This window comes from Epinephelus moara, chromosome 23, assembly GCF_006386435.1.
Source record: "Epinephelus moara isolate mb chromosome 23, YSFRI_EMoa_1.0, whole genome shotgun sequence".
NCBI classification, from domain to species: Eukaryota; Metazoa; Chordata; class Actinopteri; order Perciformes; family Serranidae; genus Epinephelus; species Epinephelus moara.
In genome coordinates this window covers 13,987,832-14,014,323 of record NC_065528.1, presented here as the reverse complement: position 1 = coordinate 14,014,323, position 26,492 = coordinate 13,987,832, and the positions used below count along the sequence as shown (strand labels likewise).

General features: G+C 40.5%; 1 protein-coding gene across 2 annotated transcripts in view; it reads left to right on the top strand.

The window, feature by feature from the left end:
• Positions 1–26,492, top strand: part of LOC126384666 (copine-8) — a 115,785-nt gene that overhangs the window by 33,147 nt on the left and 56,146 nt on the right. For both annotated transcript variants that reach the window (XM_050035836.1, XM_050035837.1), the window contains exons 3-6: positions 1,472–1,518; positions 3,803–3,906; positions 11,967–12,006; positions 19,917–19,993. In XM_050035836.1, the coding sequence (XP_049891793.1) occupies positions 1,472–1,518; positions 3,803–3,906; positions 11,967–12,006; positions 19,917–19,993 (268 nt within the window). The remainder of the gene's footprint in view (positions 1–1,471; positions 1,519–3,802; positions 3,907–11,966; positions 12,007–19,916; positions 19,994–26,492) is intronic.

Genomic DNA, 26,492 nt, shown 5'->3' with positions numbered 1-26,492 from the left:
TCCCCGTTCAAGTTAGCAGAGGGTTAAACCGGAATTAGTCGGCTCAGCCCTTGTAAGACTCAAGAACGCTTGCTCTATACGCCCCACCATACGGAAGATCCAAGTAATTTCATACTATGGGAATCAAGCTTTTTTGGCTTCATGCGCCACTGAGCAGTTTTCATAGAAATGAATGAGGTCCCGCCTCCAATGCTGTATCAAGGTCTCTTTATACATCAATGGAGACCCCTAGCAGCAGAAATGACATACAGTACCGTGCATATAAGAGTGGTTTGTAGATACTGGATGTATTTCTCTAGTGGGTGTTTGAGTATGTCATTGTGAATGTGTGTGTGTGTGTGTGTGTGCTAGGGAGTATGGATCATCATCATCCTGATCAGAAATGATATTTGTCATTTTAAAGTGTGTACAAATTTAGGTTATAATATCAGGATGACCAACACACACACACACACACACACGCTGTTTTTGCAAAACACTACATCAGCACATTTACATAAGCACAGGATAAAAATGACTCAAGGTGATGATGATGACAGTGATGAACGGGATGACGAGGATGACAGTGATTAACACGGGGATGATGATGATGAGGAGGAAGAAGCTCAGACTTTACCCATTCATTTAGGCGTGCTCTTGTGCTGAGTAGCAGTTGTGATTATGCTGAGCACTGCGACTTCAGTCTCTTGACATGAGCCAGCCTGACGGGGGAAAAGAGCAAGGAGGGAAAGGAAAGAGTAAAAAGATCATGTCGGAGATACTGGGAATAAAGAGATACCTTGGATCTGTCACTCGCTGACAAAAATTTAAAGAGTGATCCAAAGAGAAAACCAAGACCCTCTGCTACAAGTGGAAAAGAGACATGAAGCCACATCTATCTGTTCCCTAAAATATCACCTGTCTGTTAATCCAGAAATAAGAAGAAATATCTGGTGTATCTGCGTGTACGTTCACATTGATATATCTTTCTATCACGTATCTGAAAAGAACATCAAAGGCCTTTAGAAATGAAGTGTATGATGTGCGAGCTCAGTAATTTGCCTTTCAGTGAATTGTCTCGTTTGGGGGAAATTGCTTAATGGCCTGAAATGATGCCTCTCACCATCTGAAGACGGAAATATGTTTGGGCTTCATGAATAAAACTATTAGGTGCTTTGATCTAGTTTTGTTATTTCTTATTAATGCATTTATGCCTTATTAGTCATATTCTGATGGATCCAATGAATACCATAACATTTGAGTTTGTTTTTTTGTAGTTATTTGTTTGGTGTTAACAAGAGTAATGTTCATCTATCCTTCCCTTAGTTAGCTTAGCCACCAGTTCAGAAATATGGCTATAACGAAGAATACTAATGTACAGTTGTCAGGTAGTTGTTGGGTCCAGTATTGAAAAGTTCTGGGGAACATATATATGGATAATAGCATGGGTTTTCGACGTGTCTTTAATGTTATGTGTCTCTGTTCTTTACAGTTTGTGTCCTCTACACACAAGGCATGGGCAACAAGGAGTGGAGAGAGGTGAGAACTGAAGAGAATATGCTGCGGCTAATGTTGGTTTCGTCACCACAGGGCTCGACATTAAGGCTTGTACGCAACAAGTGGATTTTTTGTTGGGCAACTGTGACGGAAACTTACCCGCTCCATCAGACAAGCTCAAAGTCATAAACAAACCAACCAAAAAAAAAAAGTGTCTTTCGTGATTAGCTAAGCTACAAACATAGCTACCTGGAGATGAAGTAGAACTAGCTGTGTGACAGGAAGTGCGATTACTGACAGCAGCAGCACCCGCCAAGTAGCTGCTGAGTTGACATCACGTTGAGGAAGGCGTCGCTCAGCTGCCAACAGAGTGCCATTAGGGTGCCACTCAGCTCAGCAGCTACATGACAGGTGCCTGATGGGTGCATTGCCTACTTACCTATAATCTAAATGAATATGACGACGATTTGTTGAGGTGAAAATGTTACACATACCCACTTTAATAAAATTCATAGATGGAATCATTTTTGTGTTGACACTGTGTGGATGCTTTCAGCTGTTGGTTCAGCTGAAATCTGCATTTACAAACAAGATAAAATAGTAAGGTGTTGGCATTTTACCCAGAGAAGTGACTTTTGGACAAGGACAAATGCCTCAAAAAGTTCATCTCGAGCCCCTGGATAAAAAAAGACACTCCAATGTTGAAGAATATACATAGCGGAAACATCAACAGAAATGTCTCAATCTACTCCTGTAATATACTCCACTTCTCAGCAGTCTTAACATCAACTCAGTGTGTTTCAAGCTGTCAGCATGTGGCTACATACGATACAGCTACAGCTATGCTAGCAGCTCTGTGAGGCTGTCCTTATGCACATTGGAGCTAAATGCCGATATCACCATACTAACTTGCTCATGTTTAGTCGCCAGAAAAAAATGTTTGCAGTGTACATTTCTGTAAACCATGAAACATGTCGAGTTTGTAAAAAACAAACTTCATTTCAAAGTACAGTGAAATTCTGGCACTGAGCTTTTATTTTGAAGTGCCGTTTCCTGCTGTAGAGTGAGTGACTTACATACATTTTCTTGACAGAGACAGCAGACTAGCTCAACAACATGACCAAACGCCAGTATGATGCTGAATATATTAAACTGTGTGGACCTTGAACTAATGAGTAAGGAGAAATCTGGACCCCGTGGCTGGACCAGCTGGGAACCACTGTTTTAGTGGCACATGGCGGCACGTTTGAGACACTGAACCTGGGTATTTTTCATCGACCCGTCCCGGCTATTCCAGTGGCTTTTGTCCACCGAATGTCAGTTATTTAAGCCAAAACCTTTAACCAAGTGTTTTGTGTGCCTAAACCTAACCACAGCTTTGTTGAGAAATGTTAAGTTTCATAGTATCCGCTTCAAAATATCACACAAACATAACCTTTCTGTGGTTTGAAGAAACATGCAATGTGAACATTTTTTCCAGTGAGTAGGTTGGTTACCAAGTCTGTTTAGTCTTAGTTTAGCGTGTTAGCATGCTAACACTTGTCAATCAGGGTTAAAGTACAACTGAAGTTGATGAGATTTTATACAGCTGTTCAGTTGATAGTCAGGATGTTGTAGAAACTGTAAATAATTTCTAATATATAACTCACAGTATGTTGAAACACACAGGAAGTGGTAGTGCTCTTGAAGGTCTCGTCAGTTTTAGTATTTAACGTGAAATAATTATGAGTAACTCCACCTTGTTTGTGTTTATAGACACATCCAGTACCTACTCTATGTTTATGAGCATGTATGCGGTCATGTATGACTGTACAGCACTAACGAGGGCATTTCACCATGATGAATATTCATTAATGTAAATGAGGGGGCAAACCTGCAGCCCCAATCATCCCTGGTTATTCATAGCTCTTAGCTGCCCATCTTCTGCATGCATTATTAATAGGCTAAGTTAAATACCAAACCTGGAACCTACTTGACCCCCATTGATTTGATACTTGGGCTGCTCTGCATTCATTACACTAAAGCTGTACGTTATCTTCTGTAACCACCAGACTCTCCCCTGACGTGTCACCTGAGGAGTAAACCTGCTGGTGATAAGTTATTCACATAAGGCACTGCAGCTTCACAAAGTGCTTGTGAAAACTGTGATTTGTGTGAATTTGTGCAGAAACATTAAAAGAAAACTTTTAAACAGATGATAGTTTCTCATCAATGTGGACATCTTCATAGATGATGTTGATCTGGATCATCAAACTGACTCCTCTGAGGACCAACATTTATGCAAGGTGTATTCTTATCTTGTTCTTATCTTCCTTTCTTTTTCTAGTTTGGGAGAACAGAGGTAATAGACAACACGCTAAACCCAGACTTTGTGCGGAAATTCATTTTGGACTACTTCTTTGAAGAGCGACAGAACCTCCGATTTGACTTGTAAGTAATGTCCACACCTATGTGTATGTATGTCTGCTTTTTTGTGGTGTAAATATTTGCTGAGAGTGCTACTTGTTCATGCACCAGACACTGTAAAGGTCAGCTCGCATTTAAGGTTCAAAAGTTGATATTTGGTTTGGTCAGTCTTTGAAGCCTCTTCTAGAAAGCAGAAATACAAACTAGGCTTCCTTTGAATTTTGGAGAAGCTCCAGATGTCACATGCAAAATGACAAAACGGTCTGATAATTTGATTTTTTTTTACACCCTACAAATATCGCTGCTTTTATCTTAGATTTTTCTTTCTTTCTTTACAGCACAGTTTTCTCATCCTCTCTAAATCACTCTCAGTATCTGTAACTTGAGAGATGGTTGAGTAGATTGCATAATGCATGTGCCACTTGATTAAATTTCATTCATGCCACCTAATACTGGCTTATTATAAAACAATTACAGAACAAAAGGCTTAATTTGATCGTAAGATGTACTTAAAAGCAGGACATTTTACCACCTTATTACATCTACATTTATTTGAAATGTTCTCAGATGATGTGTTGCATATTCACACTAAGGTTTTTTTTTTTATCATAAACTATACAGACACAAATCTTCCTCTTTTACCTCTTAACAAGGGCAGCTTCCTTTGTTGAGATGCATTGCTGTGCTCACTGTACTGGTTGGTACTTTAAAAGCAGTATTGGTGTTGGTCCAATATTACTTTTAACGCTGATTTTTTTGGCTGATCGTGGAATTGGCATGCCTACCACTAAGTACATCCTCCAAATTAGTAAAGTAATAAAGCACTTAATTACCAAAATGCAAACTGTGTTGAGTTTCAAAGCTCAGCAATAGTGAGCTTGAAGGACATTGTGGGATCTGTGAGCGGTGAGTGCTCGTCTGGATCCAGACCTTGGAATCCGCCCACTCCGATGAGTTGACTGATTCGTCTAGGATCATAACAGCATCTTGGTTAAATAAAGACCAAAGTCGCTATCCTTAAGGTTGTGTCTCTGCACTCTGTACTGTACCACATAAAGACACAATATATGGCTCTGTATATGCATGTGTTAAAAGCTCTGCGGCCGCATCTCTCACTTCATTAGCGTTCCTTTGTATAGAGGCATAAGATGCTATCTGCAGGAGACACTTGGTCTTTAGCTTTATTAAGCCACCAGACTGCCTGTAGGTGAAGGGATTCTCTTTCTCAATTTGCTCTCAGATCGTATTCCTCATTGAATTACAGAGGGGATTTTAGTGGCTTTATTTTATTAGATGGAGACTAATTATGTTATAATCTATGAACCAGGGAGTCACGTCCGCAGTCCAACTGGGATCTGAAAGTTAGAGTCTGTGAGGAGGAGTTAGTGTTGCTGCATGTATCATGTGTGATTTTGCACCATGTGTGGGTGGAGGTATTTCTATATGTTCGGCATAAGGGTTTTGCTATATTTCACAGCTGTATTGGCATCGGTCTAATCATAAACATATTTTCTGCTAAAGCTGTAGTTGGTAAAAAATAACTTGTGTCGCATTTGCTGAAACTGGCACTTTATCCTGGCAGTAGTACATTAGACAGATAGCCCTATTCCTTTGTCTTCTCGTAGTTCTTCTAAGGGACCTGGTGGTCAGTTGTCGAACAATATTGAGCCATCAGTGAGTGTTTGTTGCCCTAGTTTTTGTGGTGTGTCCCACATCATCACTAGTCAGCCCATTTTTGCTTTTTTTTTTTTTTTTTCAACAACACGCTGAATCGGCATCAGACCCAGCGAAGCCTGTCTGTGGGTGAAATAAATCTGACTGGCAGTTCAGCTCAGTTTACAAGGAGAGAAACGAAAAGAACACAAACTTGTTAAATGAGGCCATGTTTACACAAAAATGATCCACTGAAAAAGGAACTATTTCCCATTTTCGTTTTGAAAAAAGTTCTGTTTTCAGACGACAACGTTTTGATAACAATCGCTGTGCACACGGATCCACAAAAATGACCAAAAACGCTGTAGTATCCATACCAGGCCAGTAGTTGGCGGTGTGACGTTGTAATGAAACAACACGCACCTGCGCACATGTGCTTCCATCTGCAAAGCTGTGATGTACTAACAAACAAAATGGCAACCAAATGAACGTTTGTCTGGACGACTTTGCAGGAGAAGCGTTGATAAATTCGATAGGGTGAGCAGCACAAACAGAGCTCGGGAGTCCACCATTATAGTTGTCACGGTCGACTTTCTCGCGCATGCCTAGTGACCGGAACCATAATGGGCATGTGCGAAAAGTCTCTGTTTTCAGAGGAACTGCATATTGTTACTTTACATGACAATGGAGACAGTGCTGTTTCAAAAAAATTGAACTCTGGAACCCGTTTTCAAAACGTTGCATTTTCAGGCACCCAGAAAGCTTCTGTTGTGTAAACGACTGGCCAAAACACAACTTAAGTTTACCATTTTCGGTTGAAATTGTTGTCCTATAAACAGGACCTGAGATTATTTTTTCTAAATTATCTTTTTGTTTCTTTCCTTGGAGGAACTTCTAACGCTTTTACGTTTAGACTTAAGATCATGAAATACCTCTTAAGTGAAAGAGCAGAAGGTTAACACTGCTTCGTTGCTGTGTTTAGTGTGTGTAAAGAGTGTGTGTATGTGTTTGTGTGTGAACTCGGTAATCTTTGGATAGAGAATCCTGCACACTGCCTGGTGTGCAGCGTTATCTGGGCCGGTGGTTGGCGAGCAGGAAGTCTTTGTCTTTGCAGGTGAGGCAAAGTTTGAGGTTCCTAAGGGAAATAGAGCTCTTAAGCATAAACAGTTCGGCATTGTTTTTCACTAGCACGCAGTAAATATCCTCTGATCTTTTAAACATGTGCTAACTAGCGTCTCGACAATATGACAAATACAGTATATAGCCTGCTGGTGTGGAGAGATCCTCTCAGGCGCAGAACGTACGTGCTAGTTGGGTGTTGGCTGTAGTCACACTGTGCGATGTACTCACCTGCAACTTTTTGGCTGATACACAGGCGACAAGAGGCAACACAACAGTCAGCTTTAGTCGCCACTAGTTCTTTGATGGTGTGTTTGGGCCAGAAACTGACATTTTTTCGGGAATCCTGTGGGTACTGGGGTTCCTGTGGAATTCCCACGGGATGGGAGTTAAATTTAATATTCATCACATGACTGGGATGGACAGGATATAAAGTGAATGGGAGCAGGTGGGACAGGAATCATCATAATAACACTGTTTAGCTAGCAATATGTAGTTAGTTAGTAGTTAAATATAAATTGCGATTATGTCACTGAATTGTCTATTTCTTTTCTCAGAGGTTTGTAGAAACATATTTTAGTGTACTTCTTGGCTGTAAAATGTTTGACGGTTTATAAACCGCAGTTCACAAGCAGTGATTGACATGAGTGACAGCTGTGTTAGAGTCCTCGACTCATATGGGTTGTTTTCCAACAGCTGTGGTGGATTTATGAAAATACCATTAGATGCACTACAAGGCGGAGAAGGAACAGACTGTCTGTCTGTCAGACTTTATATGATTCAGTAGTGTTTAAGAAGTCTTTATTCTCTCTGTGTATCCATACATAGACTGGTGTTTTACTGTCTCAGCTGGTCGCTCTGCCACAACACATACTTGTACTCTCATCTCACAAGAGAAGTGTCACCGGGCCACATGGACAGTCCCACTCCAAGACAAAAGCAAATCTGATGTGTGCGTCTTGTTTGTGCATTCCCACATACTGTGTGTGGCCATGGTGACAGCCGTTTGCGCTTGTGTGTGCACGTGCTCTTGGCTATGTGAGCGATGGTAACCATAACAACCAGGGTTCCAGGGGATGGTGGGGGTGATATTGGAGTGGACAGGTTTCCTTCAGGGAAAGAGAAGCATTTAACCTTTCATATTCACTCTGCCTGCTCTACTTATGACCCAGTGTTCACTACCACACTGAAGTGGATTTTTTTTTTACCTGAAATGTGTATACAAGTTTTTGAGTTGTGTGTTTTGTTGTGTGACCTTGCTACTGGTTCTATTATTTAACTTTATGCTTCCCACTTGGAAAAAAATCCATGTTCTAAAAGGATTTTTATAACTGGCTTGGTCCTTTGGCCTTCATGTGAATCACTTCCAGTTGCTGATAATAGCCCTGTTTAGATGCTTGAACTGTGCACAGCGGAGCACTTGAATGTTTTTTTTATATCCCACTCTCTCTGAAAAAAATCCACGGGTTATTATGGTTTTACCGTTTTGGCCCCATTCCTCTGGAACCCCCTCGACCCTTCTGTCGAATCAGATGAGTCAAACTTCTCAACTTCTCAAAACCCATTTACGCCAACTTGTCTCCCTGCATAGAGGCTTTAATTTATTTGTGTCCTCACTATTTGTGTTGGTGTTCTTTCTGTATTTATATGTTTCCTATTTTAGCTTAGTTTCTTTTTCTTACTTTCATACCTGTATCATGTGAAGCACTTTCTGATTTGTTTTTAGCCCTGTTCGCATGAGACTAGTATTACCGGGAGACCTTGTGTGACTTAGATATTGGCCCTCCGCATCCGTGTTTCGTGCGGTGTATTCACATGCTAAACAGAGTCTGTGTTTTAATTGGATTTATAGACATTAAACCCAAGATATGCTGCACAGTCATTTATAGCTCTGCTCTACACAATACAGAATCACTATAAAGCACCACTGGCAGTGATGCTCAGTGTTAACCTCCTTTTGTCTTTTTTCCAATTATGCTTTTTATTGTTTCCTTGAGAAGAAAGAAATGAGTCTAAAGCAACGTACACTATAAAACATAGTTGCAATTACATACCATTTTACCTCCTTTTGTCTTTTAAATGTTGGTTAGACAAACAACTGATTCTACCACACATTGTCACGGGTCATGCAGCTCTTTGAAAGTCATAAAATGTCTTAAATCCAATTAATTGCATTATCCATCTTTAAATTTCAAAATGATTCAAGCTCATCTGCATGAAAGTCAATGTCAATGTCAGCTTTATTTATATAGTACCTTTAAAACAGCCAACAGCCAACCAAAGTGCTTTACAGTTAAAATAAGCAAAAACAAATGTCTTCCACATTTATTACAAATTACTACAGGTAGCCTAATACCAGAAGTAATACTGTTGCCATTCATAAAGGGCTTTAAAAGGTGCTATGTAAATAAAATCATACTCACTTATGCCATCAATTTATCAGAATAAGTGTCAAATTTCACATTAATATGAAACTCAAATTGGTTTTCCAGAACAGAGAACTTTTTTCCCATACTACTTGCGTGTGTTTGGTTAAAAATAACTTTTTTTGTATGTATACTGCAAAGACACACACAAGATGTGCACTCTCCCTATAGTCATGCTCCGGATATATAAGCACAGCTATGTTATGTGACTTTCTGTGCCTTCTGATTTGTTTAGGTAACTGAATAAATGTATGAATACATGTCTCTATGCCTGCTGAGTGGTTTTCTGTATGGAACTGACCCTTTGAGGGACTGGCTTTTTGTTAGTCTGTTTGTGTATCTATGTGTATGTTGTTGTTAATGTAATGTACATGTGTGTACGTGGACCTACCTTGCTAACATGTCTGACAGCTGTAGATAGCTGGCACTGCCAGCATGCAGAAGGTAACACAGTCTGCGATGATAACAGATGAAAGAATCTTTCCTCCCTTGGGATCATGTAGATGGGATCTATGTGAAAAAAAAACTGTAATGGAGCGGAGGTTATGAAATACTACAGCGTGTCCTCTGAATAGGAATTACAAGACCGCACTGTGTGTGGTAGACGTCTCTGCAATATCAATTTCTAGTGATAGTGTATGCATCTCAGAGAAGCATAACATACTATCAGTGTCACTGCACAACTTTGGTAATCCCCAGACTTTCCTTCCAGTGCCACCATAAGGTTCACTATTGTTTTTTGTTGCAATAATTTAACTATGTTCCCCAGAGCATGGACTGTAAAAACTCTGACCCTACATATACCACTATCATCACATCAAAATGTCACTTTGTCCACAACTTTGGTTCATAACCAATTACCTGTGAAACTAGTGACATTCCCATCAGCCTCATTTATGTCTTTTGTGCTAAGTAGCAAAAATATTAGCATGCTAATAGGCTACAATAAGATGGTAAATATTAACATGTGACTATCATTATAGGTGATAGTGTTTGTTTGAGGATTTAGCTGTGCTTATGTTCGGTCAGCCTCACAAAGGTATAAGCAAACCCTTACACTCTTATTTTGCTTCTTAATGAGAAGGTCAAAGTTCATGGTTTGTGGCAGACCAATAAATGAGTAAGATAGGGTTCAATGTTTGCATTATTAATGTTTGTATACACACTAAGCATTCTAGAATTACATTGAGACAGGGTGTCTTGAATGACCCACTCTCACTGAAAAAATGGCTGTATAGGTTGACTGTGCAAGCAAGTTATTACGACCCATATTTATGCTTATGTAAGGCAGTGCCTTATAGTGGCTGCAGTAATTATTACAGGAGCAGACGAGGAAGTGAGGTGATGTGGTGTAAAAAAGACAGTCCCTATAGGCAGCGATGGTGGATGGGTCAAACAAGCACAGGACTTTTATCCAGGACACCTGTGTTTGTGCCCTGAAGTCAACGTTGACTTCTTTTAATAACGTAGCATTGTATGTTAGTTTGTGTAGTGTACCACAGTAGGTACTAGGGATGCCTCACATCGGTATCGGCCAATATTCGCCTTGTTGACTGCCAATTGGACTGTCTGCAAATAAAATGACATTCACAGATGGCAGTGGTCGATGTTTTTGCACATGGGAGACATTTCCATTCAGGACTTTCTGATAGAAATCTATGTATTTTAACCCAAACCACAATTTTCCTTACCTTAACCACAAAATGGCTTTCTGGCAGAAAGCCCCGAAGGCAGACTTATGCCAACAGTAATGTTTTTCAGTTGTGTCATATCAATTTCGCGCAGGCTAAAAACCTGGGCTCAAAACTAACAGTGTCCTGTTGTCTCAGGGACAATAGAAAATGTGTTTGAGACAAACAGAGATCTTGTGAACAACAAATCAGTGTAGAAATCGGCAGGAGGAGAGCTAGTTAACATTAGCTCTAAGCAGCCGGTGGCCTCAACTAACAGCTAAAGTAGATTGATTGAGTGATTTCATTGTCAGGTTTGTGCTGCACCAAGCAAAGCAATAAACATGAAATAATTTAGAATAAACTTGTGTAAAACAGAGCTGTTTAGTTTCCGAATAAAATGCACAATACTTAGCTTTGAGACAGTATGAGCACATATGGACACTGATGATAAGATATGTGGTTGTATACCCAGTCATGCTTTGGATTCAGATTAATTAAGAATTCCAGTTACCTAATGGTCAACGCACACACACACACACACACACACACACACACACACACACACACACACACACAGGATGTACATTATCCCCAACATTCTTGTCAAGTAACTAAATTACCCTTCATCCCTCTCCGCCCCAAAATATTACTGAGCAAAGGGCGATCCATTCTTAGTGGCGGGTGAAATGACCTGAGCTGTGAAATGACCTGAAATTGCTGAGTGAATGGCTCGTCTGATTGCTTCTCATTCCTTAGAGTAGTCTCCATTGGAGGGCCCATTTCTGGACACATTTTTCTCTTTGCAAGTATTGTGCGTATGAGAGACCTGCAGATGGAGTAGAGGAATAAAAAAATTTGAGAATATTCAAACACATACCAAAACAAATAACATGGCAGCCTACCGAAACCTACACTAATGAGCAGAGATGGAAACCCAGAGAAGAACGGACACTTATTTACTCAGTAGCACAGTATTTTTCTCTACATCTCTCACATGTATGTATGACTGCCAATTAGTCCATAGATGAAAGATTCCTGTGATGCCGAAAAGCGAAATACCTGAGGTCTCTTGTGAGATCCTCCGTGACAAGCTGCTTGGCTCCGTACTGATTTACTTTGTCTGTAATCCCTTGTTATATTTCCAGCTGAGCGCCTGTCACTCTCCATCACTTTCTAATGCACTGACTCTCATTGTCTTTTCCTTTTTGTGCAGGTATGATGTCGACTCGAAGAGCGCCAACCTGTCAAAACACGTGAGTACTTAATTACGCGTGTTTTTGTGCGCACATTGCGGCATGTGTGTTTGCTGTTATTTTTGTCTCTTTGCACTTTTGCTGATTTCATTTGAAGGGTCTAAGTGTTTGTGTGAGCGTGATTGCTGTCCTCGTTATTACCTCCCATTAGCCTCATTTTCAGCCACATAACAGCAATTTGGCCATTACAATGAGTGTGTTTATCATCTTCTGTAATAGCACAACAAACAGCCTGTAGTTCATTTAGAAATGAATAAACACTGATTTCCCCTGTCCTCCCTTTTTTCCCCCCCACTGATAGCAGTGATAAGCATAACGGTAATTAGGAACAACAGTGTGATAACTTGGGCTTAGCCAGCAATAGCTGTGTCCTGTCGTCTACATCCTGAGGATTGTAGCTCAAGCAGTCCGAGCTCATACCAGTGAAGGTTTTCTGGTCATGTTTAGAGCCGTTCATTAGCCATGTAAGCCAGTTGTTTTTCATATGTTTGGTTGATTTTTGATCACTGGATCAATTGTGATACAACGTGGTAATTAGTGAGCTACAGAGAGATGCTGGCAGGTGGATTTTTGTGACCTTCAGACAGAGTCAGGCTTATTAGCTATAAGCTTATTTTCCAAAATGTCTTACTTTTCGTTTAAAACAACACTTTACCCACAAACTGACCATTTGTATGTCAGCTACTCGCCACTTGTTACCTGGAACTCGTGAAGAATCTAAAAACGAGTTAACAAAATCTCACTCAACTCTTGCAGTATAATCCAAGTCTCATTTACCCAGTCATATGCTCAGACTTCCTTAACACGTGCATTTATGCTAAAATGTTAACATATAAAACACTTCAGCCTCAAAATAGCATGCCCTAAACATGCCTGAGCACACGTGTGTATAAGCTCTCTGTGAGCAGAGTTCATATGCACCCGTGTGCCCAGACATGCTACTCAGATATTTTAAATGGTCTGCAAAGGTCTTAAAAGGCATCAAATTCATTAATTTTGAAGTATGGCCTTATTTGATTCACTTTCTTATAAATTTAAATTTTCTTAAACCAGTCTTTCAAAATTCTTAAAAATGCTACAACATGGGATTTTATGAATTGCTTTTTTCCCCTCAACATTGCATTGTAAAATCTCAAAATGATATAATTGGTAACCCCTGTCCACTAGCTATAGCTGTCACTAGGGCTGCAACGATTAGTCGACTAATCGATGACTAATCGACTATTAAAATAAACGGTGACTATTTTAGTAGTCAACTAATCGGTTTGAGTCTTTTTTCATAGAAAAGTACTATAAAAGTACCCCAAAATACTCTTATTGCAGCTTCTTACATTCAAATATTGGCAGCTTTACACACTCCCCCATGACGGTGAACTACGAAAGTACGAAACAAGACATTAGATGACATAATTTTGGGGTTTGGGAGAGACAGACCGACAATTTTCAACATTTTAACACATTTTTCGATAAAACGATTAGTCGACTAATTGAAGAAAATATCGACAGATTAGTCGACAATGAAAATAATCGTTGGTTGCAGCCCTATCTGTCACTGTAATCTGGACAACATGGAGAAGTGCAAATCCAGGAAAATTGGCTATTTAAGCAACATTTAGCAGCATGGCCAAACAAGTACAAGGCTCTGTGTATTTTATGCAACAAGTTTTTGAAACTTGGCACAGTAGGAATCAAGGCAGTGAAATCCCATGTGCAGTGTTAAAAAAATGAAATGAGACTTGGATTATGCTGAGAGATGAGAGAGTTTGTGAACAGATGTTTTGAGATAGTTTTGCTTTTATTAAACTTGGCTCCTGATACCTGAATTCATGAAAAATGTTCACTTTTGTTGGATTCTCTGTTCATCATGGAGGCTCGTGAGAAAAACAAAGTTTTCTTCACGAATTTAAGATAACACGCGGTGAATAACTGATACACAGATGGTCATTTTGCAGGTGAAGTATTGCTTTAATTGGTGGCACTGTTATCGTACAACAGTGAGGGAACTACTGTTTAAATGTACAGCTTTAATCCGTTCACTGAGCTGTATGTGTTTCCCAAATGTCTGTGTTTGTCTTTAATCTTGTGTGCACATCTGTTTTCACGAAATCAGCTTTTGAGTGATATCTGAGACGTGTTTGGGCAGGTGTTCGCTTTGGTAACAGTCAATACTGACCTGGACTGTCACTGTCCAATGCATGGAAGTCAAAGCAACAATAAAAATGATGGGAGGCAATAAATGATAATAACAGCTGTCTTCTCTTCTCATAAACTCTGGCCGTTACTGGAAATTTACATTTATAGCTTCATTGTCCGTAATGGCAGTGTGCTGTCAGGCTTAGTTTCCTTTTTCTATTCATCAGTATTTGTCCACTATCTGGAAGAGAATCACTGTGACTGTGTATATACAATATGTGTCCGTGAAAGACTCATATCAAGTTATTCTCACTTGACTTTTGTCTCTCAGTCTGCCTCTTAGCAGACTCACATTGTGCCTTGAGGTGACACACTCCAGCCCTTAGCTCTTATCAGTATTTGCTCTTCAGTGTCCGACCCAATTGGTCTGCCCACATATCATATGACATAGCCAAACTGTCATATGACTTCCTTTGTGTCATAAACAAATGGAAAGAGGCAGGGATTATTGGAAGACAGAGGATGGGGAATTTATGACTTGAGGCTTTACAGACGAGTATGTCATCTTTCAGCACGCTTCATCCAAATGTTAGAAGCCTACAGTGCTATAAAAGACTATTATAAAGAAAACTTTCCTTTGTGCAAGTGGTTTCTTGATAGTTTACAGAACTAAACATAACTTGCAATAAGAGAACAGCACTCAGACATGTTTTGTGTCCTACGGTGATAATAATGCTACAACGCTAATGTTGATCTGCTGTCCGAGGGGGATTAACGACTACTACTTAGAATTACAAAACAAAATATAAGATGATCATGTGAAACATATAATCTCATACTGCATGCTCTGCTTTAATGGTGTATTTTTTTATTGGAATATAGCTAAAAAATAAATGAAACAATGCTTGCCCTATCAGGGGACATCTGGTTAGGAACATAAGAGGCCTGTTTCCCCTGTTTTCCCATTATGTGACTGTGGTATTTCTAACAACACTTTGCCAACAGCTACCCTGAAATTGGGAAGAATTATATTTATTTTTCTGGCTTTTTGTCATAGAGCCATTTCATGACCTCAGGGGAATAAGTATAATAGATGTAATTGAGGCTCTCTGTCGAGGCACAGGACACAAGGCTGTGTTTTCTGTACTTTTGTTAAAGTCCTCGTCGAAGGGAATGGAGAGCCAGTAGGAAGAGGATTTTATGAAGCCGTTATGCTCAATTACAGCAAACTAATGTGCAGTAACAATATGTGGCTTCAGACTGAATGGGGCAATGCAATACAAACAGGAACCTTAGAGTATGTGCAGTCACATTGATTTCAGTGCTGGGCCGTAGTGGTGGTGTTACCTTCAACTCCACATTGTACAAACCGCAAACCACAAATCAAATATCATCAATATCAGTGGCCAATTTTATGCCCAAGGCACACCAACTGGCAAGCCAAATACTCAATACAAGGCACACCTGTATTTATATCCTTTATATCCTTCCATAATAATGTGTGGTTATCACAAAATCCCACCGCACACCTGGATTGGCACACCAATTGAGAACCACTGATCTAGGCTATATTAGCAAGCATACACTTCATGACAGTGATGACGCTTAAGAGGCTGTAACATTTGCTGTCACTCACCAACACCCCAGCTTCCTGTCTGTTTCTATTACACCTTCAAAAAGATCATTTGTGCCAAGGTGAATGGGTTTAGGGTGTCTGCTGGGTAATGTTAGCTAAACAAAGTGCAAATGCTAACTTAGTTTTTGTTATTAAAGTAAAAAAGAATATACAATGGGATTAGGAGTGCTCAGCAACCGACCTTGAAGTCTCGGAGCATCTAATGAGCAAAAAAATTGAAATCATGGGTTGTATAGATGTGGGTAATTTACAGCTTAGAAAGCTCATTTCAAGGCTCAAGTGGCTCTTGTTAATGTAACCAGTGACATCACTATTATTGCATCTATAGCCAATGACTCATTCTAACTGCTGTGGCATGTCTAACCCCAGCAATAATTCATAGTAAAGTTTACTTTTGCATGAGTTTTCAGAGTTTAGAATTTTTGAATGGCTGAATGGAAGCCATCAAATGCACTGCTGGCATTTATTTGTAAGTATCTGTATGAAACGAAGTGTTGATAAATTGAACACTAGACTGAGAAGCACTCCCAGTCTCTCAAAAGCAAATTTAGTCCCTCTCTGTTTCCTTTAAGGACTTATTTTTCCTCATTTGTTGTATTGTTGCTGTCCCTCGTCTGCTCTCATCTCTCTTCCTTGTCTTTCCCTCTCACTGCTGCATTCTGTCACCTGTTCTCTTTTATTTCATTGCCATACCATTTTTCTCTCACTTTCTCTCCATCTTGATCTCTCCATTTCCCATTTCCCCCCTCCCCGCCCCCCCTGCTTCCCTTTCTTGTAATCAATAATCTCATACAAGACCAGACAGGCATGTTGGCTTGGAGGCAGCGTACCAGCATTGATGCAGGTCTCAGGGGGAGGGAAGGCCAGAGAGCCAATCCATTAGATGGTGTTTTAACATGGGAGTTGGAGGCTGCAGGCACACCTGGGAACCGGGTGAGAAAGAGTGAGGAATATTAGAGGGACAGGTTGAGAGAGTGGGGGAGAGGAAAAACACACACTTTCCACTTTATGAGATCACACTCATTTCTGTCTCCATATGCAGATAGATAGGAGGCCAGGCTGATCTATTTTGAACACATTTCAGAGATGCATTGAAAATCAAAGGCAGATCAAAGCATCTGTAAAAACTCTGTGTACCACCTTTTAATAAGTCACCTTTTAGAAAGCTTTTGTGAAGCTTCTGTCTCACTGGACTAAAAATTCACCAACACCCACTAACATCTGGCTTTTTGTATTTCTGTATTTAGCTGGAAAGGTTTCATCTGCATTCATACTCAGAACAAATGACTCTAGTCATGGATATTTAGATGATTGGCAGTGATGGAAACATTACACCCGGGTGGACGCACTATTTTCGCCCTTCTTCTGGCACGATGCAATGACGTGCTGCCACAAAATACCATCCGTCTCTGTCAAAGCAGCGCTGGAACATAATTTCAAATGAGTCAGCGGGAGTTGGAATGAGTGGCTGAATAAGTGACAGATATGACAACAAGTAACCACCCAAACATTCAGTGGGCTTAGTGCTGCTTTCTGTTGTTTACTAACCCTGATTTCCGGCATGTTCGTGACATACCCATTGATGTATAAAGAGAACTGGATACAACATCGGAGGCAGGGCCCCGTTCATTCCTATGACAGTTACTCAGTGGCCCATGAAGTCAGAAGTTCGACTCGTGTGTAAAATTTCAGGATATTCCACTCTGCTTTCGCATCATTGTGCCATAGAGCAGGCGCACTAGAGACTTCAGACTTCACTACTCTAACGTGGATGAAATAATTTAACTTGACTGGACTTTCAAAGCATTATTGGACTGACTATCCAACACTGATAGCGAATTGAGTTATTTTGAGAGTTACGTAAGAGGATTTATACTAGAGTTGTACCGATACCAGTATCGGAAATGCCTCCGATACTGCCTAAAATGCCGTATCGGGTATCGGCGAGTACAGCCTATGACCAGTCCGATACCATGTAATGCCTCAAGTCATTACGCATTCGCACGCTACAGGCAAATGAAACGGAAACGGAGCCGAGTTTAAAAAGCATTCTACTGTAGCCTTTAAAATGTCTTTTTTACCAAGTTGTGTGGCTGCACTTTAACCTGTGTCTTGATCTGTGTCAACACTGGATAATAATAATAAAAAAAGTTTTATGGCATTCATTCTACTATTATGTATTTATTTCTTAATATTTTACACAGAGTTTTAGGAGTTGAGACATACAACATTTCATATCCTATCCATTTTTATTTTACGCACTGGTATCGGATCGGTACTCGGTATCGGCAGATACCTTAGGTTCAGGGATCGGAATTGGTATCGGGAAGGAAAAAGTGGTATCGGTACATCTCTAATTTATACCACTCTTATGTCTGTATGGTAAATGTGAAGCTACCACTAGCAGCTAGCTATGTTATCTTAGTGCTAAGAGTGGAAACAACTAGACTGGCTGTCAGATTAGCTTTTCAGTTAGCATCCAACCTGGGGTACCTAAAGGAATGGCCACATTTTTTTATTGTTTGTGCAGTGCTGTTGAAAGAGAAAAATAAAAACACTCAAAGTCCACCATAGGGCTAACATGGCTGTTCTATACGATTATTTAACTACTCATTCCTTTTTCCATATAGAGTTTGAACAGGATTCAGCAGATCATTGAGGGTGACAGCGACGTTCATGTAATATGGTAAACAAGCCAAGCTAGCCCCCCAAGCTCCTGCGTGCTTACTGCACTAACCATGGATTGGAAATGTGCAACAACATTTTTTGCACACAGTAGATATCAATCTAAAGCCAGAGACTATATTGTATTAAGTTGCTGTGAGCTGTAAATTTACCACTTCCAAGCAGAATTAGGATATTTCATCATCTTGGAACCTGACCGGGCTAAGCGTTCAATCTCCAGCCGAATCTGGGGAGTGAAACGTCCCCAAAAGTACACTGCAATTGATCTGGAATTTAAGCATAAACACAGTGATACATTAACAGTTCCAGCTCTGCCACAGAGTAGATTTATGGATGAGAGGCATTAAGATCTCAATATTTTCTTCTTCAAACTAGTATCCATAATGTTTTTTTTTTACTGTCTATAGCCATCTGCTCACACTTGCCACACTCCTTTTCCTTTGTTAATTGCAGTCTTATCCATCAGACAGTTGATTTTTCCAGAACATTACTTAATGGAACGACACCCACACAACTACATTTTTTTCTGATTGTGTCTTTTTTTAGCCCACGCTGTTATATATTTAGCCGTTAGCTGCACACAGCCAGCTCTCCGTTGGACCTCATGCTGGCCACAGTGGCGGTTGCTAGGTGATTTATGACTTTACTGCCCAGCCTTTACATCATAGGCAGTAGAACATATCATAAAAAGTCATTTTAAAATATTGCAGCACTCACTGTGGCTAAAACAAATAGTCATGTGACTATATGCATGCAACACTGGTGAGATAAATGAGCTCGAGAGGTCGAAATGAAGCTGGGTAGATGGATTGATACAGAGACGGAATAACATAAGAGGCTAATCAATGGAGCAAAGAAAATCCATTATGTCAGTGCTGCTTGGAGCGGCTCCAGTCAGATATTAGAGACACTGTCCAATAATGACGAACGAGCTCAACAGTGTGCCCCTCGGTGATATTGGGATCGAGATGGCATGTTTCTGTAATAGCTTTCATTATCGGAGAGAGGGCTCTGCAATTGTTTGTGTGTTTCATACTTAGCTTTTATTTTGATAACTGTTTCCAGGACTGATACACACAAATTTTTAGTGCATGTACTTTTCTCTCCATCTCTCTGCCCGTCCCTCTGTATCAGCTGTAAAGTTTCATTGTGTGATGGCGATTTAATCTACCAGGAAAGTGGCAAGGGAGCAGAGCGTGGCAGGTGCGAGGGCTGGTGGGAGGAAAGCTCAATCTATTTGGCAGAATTATCTGTCAATGGGGAACATGGAGGGATTTGAAATGGTTTGGCTCTGTAGAGTTGTGCTCTGTAGCGATCAGCGACAAAGGGGATTTTTGTTTCTCTATGGCTGTGAGTAATTATGTCAATTTGTTTTATCAATTGAATTGAACTGTGTATTTTTGTACTCTGTCTTGCCTTTTTTTTCCCAACTCTCTCTCTCTTCTCCTATCGGCAGGATTTTCTGGGCCAGGCCTACTGTACTCTCGGAGAGGTGGTTGGATCATTGGGCAGTCGCTCGGAAAAAGCTCTTGGGTGAGTAGGTGTGGCCGTAGCTGGAAGTGTGCTGATATTTAAGTAATTATCTGACCAACGTTGGGTGATGGTCACAGAAAATGACATCAAACAGCTGTCAGACAGAGATGTTCTGCCCTGCAGAGCGGGGCCCAGGCATTTCCTTTGGGAGTTGCTATGTTCAAGCCTCGACTATGTGCAAGCGTCGAGGAATACAGATATTTCCATTCTTACCATTGCGTTCTTACCGTTTGAGCACCAAAACCCGAGTGCCATCTAGTTCCATTATATTCAAGAGAGGACAGTTTCTTTACACTGGCTTCCCGTCAGGTTCAGGGATTCGTTTCAAGATACTTGTTCTCACATATAGAGCCCTCCACGTTCAGGCGCCTGAATACATCAGTGATCTCCTCCATCCATATATTGTCACTAGGTCCCTTAGGTCTTCAGAACAGGACATACTGGCTGTGCATTTGAAATAGTGGCTCCAACACTATGGAACTTCGGTAAATGATAGTCCGTCAATCACCATCTGTAGGATTGGTACTGTAAATCCCCATCGCTAACTCTACAGTAAATGAACAACAAGGTGACTTTTTAACAACCAGTGTGAAAGCCAGTAAATCTCTGAGTCATATATGTATTCAGTGAAGGTATAGAGCTTTAGAGCCGTGAGATATTTGTGGATTTACTCTGTACGGGATAATATCTGCTGTTTGGTAATTGGAGTGACTGAATAAGTATCAAGGGTGAATCCCTGACATCTGTTTCTGGCTATGCTAAGCTGAGGAACAGTACACACCTTCACTTTTTTAATGAACATACACACACATGCACACAAAAACACTCCCACACACTTGAGGGTATTTTTACATATACAAACCAATAGACTTGTAACATCGATTGTGTTCATCAGGCTTGTTAGGCAGTCTGTCTTCTGCAGCAGTCCATATAGATCACAGTGTTTCCTTGTGTGCATGTAAGCCCAAGTATGCTTTAACATTGCTTTGTTGCTGTTGTAGCACCAGATGTGAGTGTGCAACTTTACAAAGTGTTCTCTGTGTACATGAAGTTATCCGAGTTAATTAAAATCATGACGATAAAGCAGAACATAATAGATTAAATGAGCCTGCTGTCTTTAAGCTTTAGAGATAAATGCATCCTTTTTCATATAAGTGAAATACAAGAACCCATTCGGGATATCCTCATGTTCACACTTCATTCTCCACTCTTCAGTTGTCCAAAGAAGACTGTCTTCACTCTCAACAATATGACATGCATCACACATAAAGGTTAATGCTGTCAGAGTGACCTGTACTGTGATATTTAGTACGTAACAGCTGAAGTACACTTAAATCTGTCACATCAGACTTAAAGCATGTTATCCATCCACAGAGGATGAATACATTTACACATCATTGTCGCTCTTCATCTTTAATTTGTCATCACTGATGTGCATGAGAGCATGTTCTTGTGCAAACCTACGAAGTAACAAGAGTGTGACGTTCAGGATTTTTAACATTCTATTTAAATTCAGAATACTAATAGCCTTTTCTCATCAGTGCAGTGCAGAAATAGGGTGCGGAAATATGGATAATCTGCATGCAAATGTTACGCCTGACAGCTGTCCTCACTGGCTCTAGTCCAAATTATTAGTGTTCCTATGCTCCATTTTCGTCATTAAAAAAAGAGTTTCCTCACAAACAGTGCCTGTGTCCACTCCACAAAACACAAACATATCTAGAGAGTGTCAAAATACACTCTCACTACAGCCACAAAGATTCATAGCCTGCAACAATACCACTCAGTAATGTACCAACTAGGGATGGGTCACGATTTTCGATTTTCGAATAGTCGTTTTATTTTTGAAAAATCGATTTTTTAATGCGACTATTACTATTCACCGTCTTATTTCCCCCTCTTTATTTGACATGCAATTCAGCTCCTAACCGCACGAGGGCAGTCTAGGATTGCTTACAGCGGTGTGAGATGGGCTACCAGCTAGTTTGATGCTCTTCTACAAACAGGAGAAACATGCAGAGACTACTACTCCTTGAGGAATGTCCGCAGTCATTCGGGCTTTCATAGTCGAGCGCACTTCCGTGTTGTAGTTTCCTGTAAAAATGTCTGTGAAAAATCCCCGCGATGTGAAAAATACATGCCGAGCAGTCACTGGTGTGCGCGCACAGGGCTTGCGGACGTCCGCTTTGAGTCTGCGCGGACCTCCGTGGAGTCCGTTCCGCCCGAGTATGTTCGGGCCTTTAAAGATGAATGGATCTCTGTTATTCGAAAAATTGTCGAATACTTGCCACGATTTTCGAATAGTGTTTTTGCTTGTGTTGCCCATCCCTAGTACCAACTACACCAAATACCTGCTCAGACCTCTGATCTACCAAACAATCACCCCGACATGAAGAAATGTGAGTAGCTTGTTCTTCTTTGGGGATTCAGCCCTTACTACCATCATGATATCACTGCTGCACGGAATACTACATAATGCCAGGGAAACAGGATTGTTTGACTAACATAAGGTTCCATGACCAACAAATAATGTTAGCAAGTGCAGTTACGTTAACATCTTCATTGTATCAGCTGAAGCAGACACCAAATTAGCTGGCTAGCTGTAACCTGGAGATACGACATCAGTTGGAGCAAAGGATTTCATTTGTCGGACATATATTTCTACAGGCAGAAATCCGCTAATATTGAGGGCTGAATATATTTCCCCCTACACACATGTCTTGTAGGGGTGTGCAAGCATTCATAAGAACCCACACATTCAGTTTTTATAAATTTCTGTGTGAATTTTTCATACAAAAATCTAATACCGGTCTTATATTTATTCTAAACCGTTGTGCTCGAGCTACTCCAGCTGTCAAAAATGCCCCTCTGTGCTTCATTAAAAAACTGTTGGTGTATAAGTAAGTGATAAAGGCTTTTGGCAGTTAAAAAACATATATACATCATTTTGCCTTCTTTGTGACATATCTCTGCTGCTGTTGGCCCAAATCTTTCTGCCACTGCAGTTCCTCGCTGACACAGATATTTTACCAAACGCTGCATAAGAGGAAAGCTGGGATGCAGGGTGCTTAACTGCTCTGTGTCAAACATAACAAATTACCGGCTTTAGTATTAGCTTGCACCGTGCGGTTGTATTAAAATTGTTAACCACAGAAAGTTCATATTAGAATTCTTTGAGCAGCTTCATTAGGAAGCCTAATTAGGATACATCATTACCTAGTTTTATCCGTGATGCTGCTCTTTTGGCCCCCTCTGTTTCACATATTTCTTCCCTCTCATGGCAAAGCCCACTTGGCTCCCTTTCAATTGTGTCTTTTTAATCCAATTTGCTTCTTCATCTGAAGCCTTCATGAGCCTCGAGATCTAAAAAGGAGGGTGTCGGGGGAAATAACAGCCAAGCTGGCATCCCTTCACTGAACACTGTCAACAACCTGGCAACCTGTGTGTGTCTTTTAGTGTGTGTTCTACTTTTTTTCCTTCTATTCGTTTCAAAGCAACACTGTCATCCACTTGAGCGGCAATCGCCATGGTGATTGCAGTGGCAGGTTTCCCACTCACAGGGAAAGATAGAGACAGAGAGACCTGTCCACCCATGTATGTGTGTTTGCACATGCTTGTACATGCACTATGGACCCCTCCAAAGTGCAGAATGATGTTGTCTGAAGCACTGAAGCGCTCCCCTCCCCTCCCTCCACTCTACTCCTCATCATCCATATAAAAACACACACACTCACAGACAGCACACACATACTACATTTATTTGTAATATTGACACTAATGGCAAAAGATTTATTTGTTTGTAAATGTATGAGACACGTCGTACTGAAGACAATCAATCACTTTTATTGAGTATTCTCTTTTACGCTCCCATTTTTATGGCTGCAAAAATGTGTTGAATAGAAATTACAAGATGTTATTGTAATTATTTGGAGAAAAGGTTGTGTGAGAAAAGGTTGTTGGGGAAAATAGATTGAATGGAAAACTTTAATAGCTAAAGAAAAACGAATGTGGGAGTTGTTTACTTTCAGGTGCTGAAGACATTTGAGTATTGTACCATTCTACTGTAAATATACGCAACAGAAAAATAAGACTGATACATTTATTAGATTTTTATCTTCCACAGGTGTCAAGTAGAACATTTATAGACCCTGTTTTCAAAGACTTCCTGAGTGATTTGGTGCAGACATAAAAAGAAACCCTGTCAACATTTATTAAAAACAAAGGCACAGAAGCCACAGCTGGTGCAGTTGTTGTCTTGCTGGTGTTGTATGTAAGTATGTCTGTATGTGTGTGCCTGTGTGTTTGTCTGCCTATGTGTATATATGTGTGTGTGTAAGACTTTGGCAGACACACACCTGCAGCCTGACACAACTGGGGGAATCTTTAACAATTTTAATGAGTGCTAATTACAGCTAATTACATTGTTCAATCAAACTCCAATGGGCATTCAGGAGTCTGCGTGGTTGTGTGTGTGTGTTTGTGTGTGAGAGAGAGACAGAAACAGAGAAGGAGACTGAGAGTAACGAGCAACAGAATGCTAAACAATGACAAGCACACTATCCTGCAATGTTTGGCTCTTGCAATTGTTTGAGCACAACAGGTATCGCATGTGTTTTCATGCGTCTCTGTGTTGTCTGAGCACTCTCAGTCCTGCTGGTGCCTCTTTTCTTTTAATCCTCATTTGACCATTACCCATCTCGTAAAACCTGAACAGGATCTTTAATTGATGTTATATCAGTTCTCGGACTCTCTAGTTGGGTAGCTGCATTCATTTGGACATGAATACAACACATTTACAATGTGCGTTTTACCGCAGGTTGTGACACATGACCTCTTGTGACTTCTTGTATACGATTGGCTCTGTGTGTTGTCATGAATATTTTTTTTACCAGCCAGGCAGATATTTTACCAGCCAACCAAATAATAATAATTTAAAGGAAAAAAAGTCAAGTCACTTAATGCTGCCGGTGGATGAGACTGGAGGGTCGGCGGCAGTGGCGGCAGTATTTGTCTGATTTGAAAGTTTATTCTGTAACAGAAAACATGTTGTGTGACTGATGGTGATTTTAATAAATTAATCTATCATAATTAAAACAACTGGAGACTGAAAACAAACTGATATATGGGTCTGATCACTTTTTTAATAAATTGACATCATTCCAGACAGGAGGATGTAAGTGTTTCTGTGACTTCCTGTACGGACTGAAGGCTGCTGGAAACTGTCGGGAAACTGTCCGACTTCACCGCAGCTTTTTGTCACCGCCCCCTGAACGAGCCATCCACCTTGGCGCGCTGTGTTGACGTCATGACTGACGCACTCACGTGACCAAAGATCGTCTCTGCCTGAAATACACTTTACTCTGCCAGGAAACCAGCCGATACCAGCATCGTTCTCTAGTAACAAAAAATGCATTTTTCGCTGGTAAAAAAATAACTCGCCAGAGTGGCGAGTGGTCTTAAAAATTTACCAGCCAGAGACAAAATCTACCCGTAATTTGCGAGTGTTAGTTTTGGACCCTGGTTGTACACAAGCTAACTCGCTAACAGTTTGCAAGGCTGAGGTCAGGATGCATGTCCAAAAGAAAAGCCAGCATTTCTGATCGGAAGGAGAAACACACCTACTTTTAAACATTATGAAAGCCTTGGCTATCAACAGGTTTTTGGATATGTGTAAATATCACAATGCATCGACCTTTTCAAGATTGTTGTTGAAGGAATGAAAGAGGAAGGCTGTGTTTGCAGAGTCGAACAAGTCCGCCACTGGTGGGAAACTTTGAAAAAACACAATTTTACATGACGAACCAAAATGGCACAAGCAGCTCTGGCCATTCCACTTTTCCATATTTTGACAAAACAAAACTTAGATGTACTTTGCAGGATTTACTTAAAAAAACACAATGTATAGACTCAGACAGAAGTAATCTTTCTCAATCATCACTTATGACCCACTCTCAGTGTGTAGCAGTGCATTTTTCTGCAGAGACTCTGCCCTCTGCCTGTATTTTCTTCTTATTCTTCTGTGTTCAGGACATTGCTGGGCACACAAGCATGTAAAGTTGAGACTTAATGAAAAGGTAGAAGCCAGGTGTCAGGCTGTAGGCAGCACACATCTGAGAGGAGGCTACGAAAGTCACAGCACAGAAAAAACGCAGACACCAAGCAAACGAAACCGGTATTCTCTTGAATATTCAGAGGGCAGTTTGTAGGTTTGGTGTGAATTTTCTATCTTCCCCTCTTTTCCTTTCTCTGTTTTCTCCTCTCCAACCCTCCATCTTTGTCTTTCTCACACTCGCCACCCTCTTTTTTTTTTTTTTGTCCCTGCCTTTTTTGTTTTCACAAACAAGATCTTTCAGTGTCCACAGGGTCAGAGAGAAGCCCTGGTGAACTATAGGAGAGCCAAGTGAGCTACAGTTTTAGATACAAGTGAGCCAAGAATGCTGACACACACACACACACACACAAAGGCTGCTGGCTGTGAATACAAGCCTGATTGTGTAGA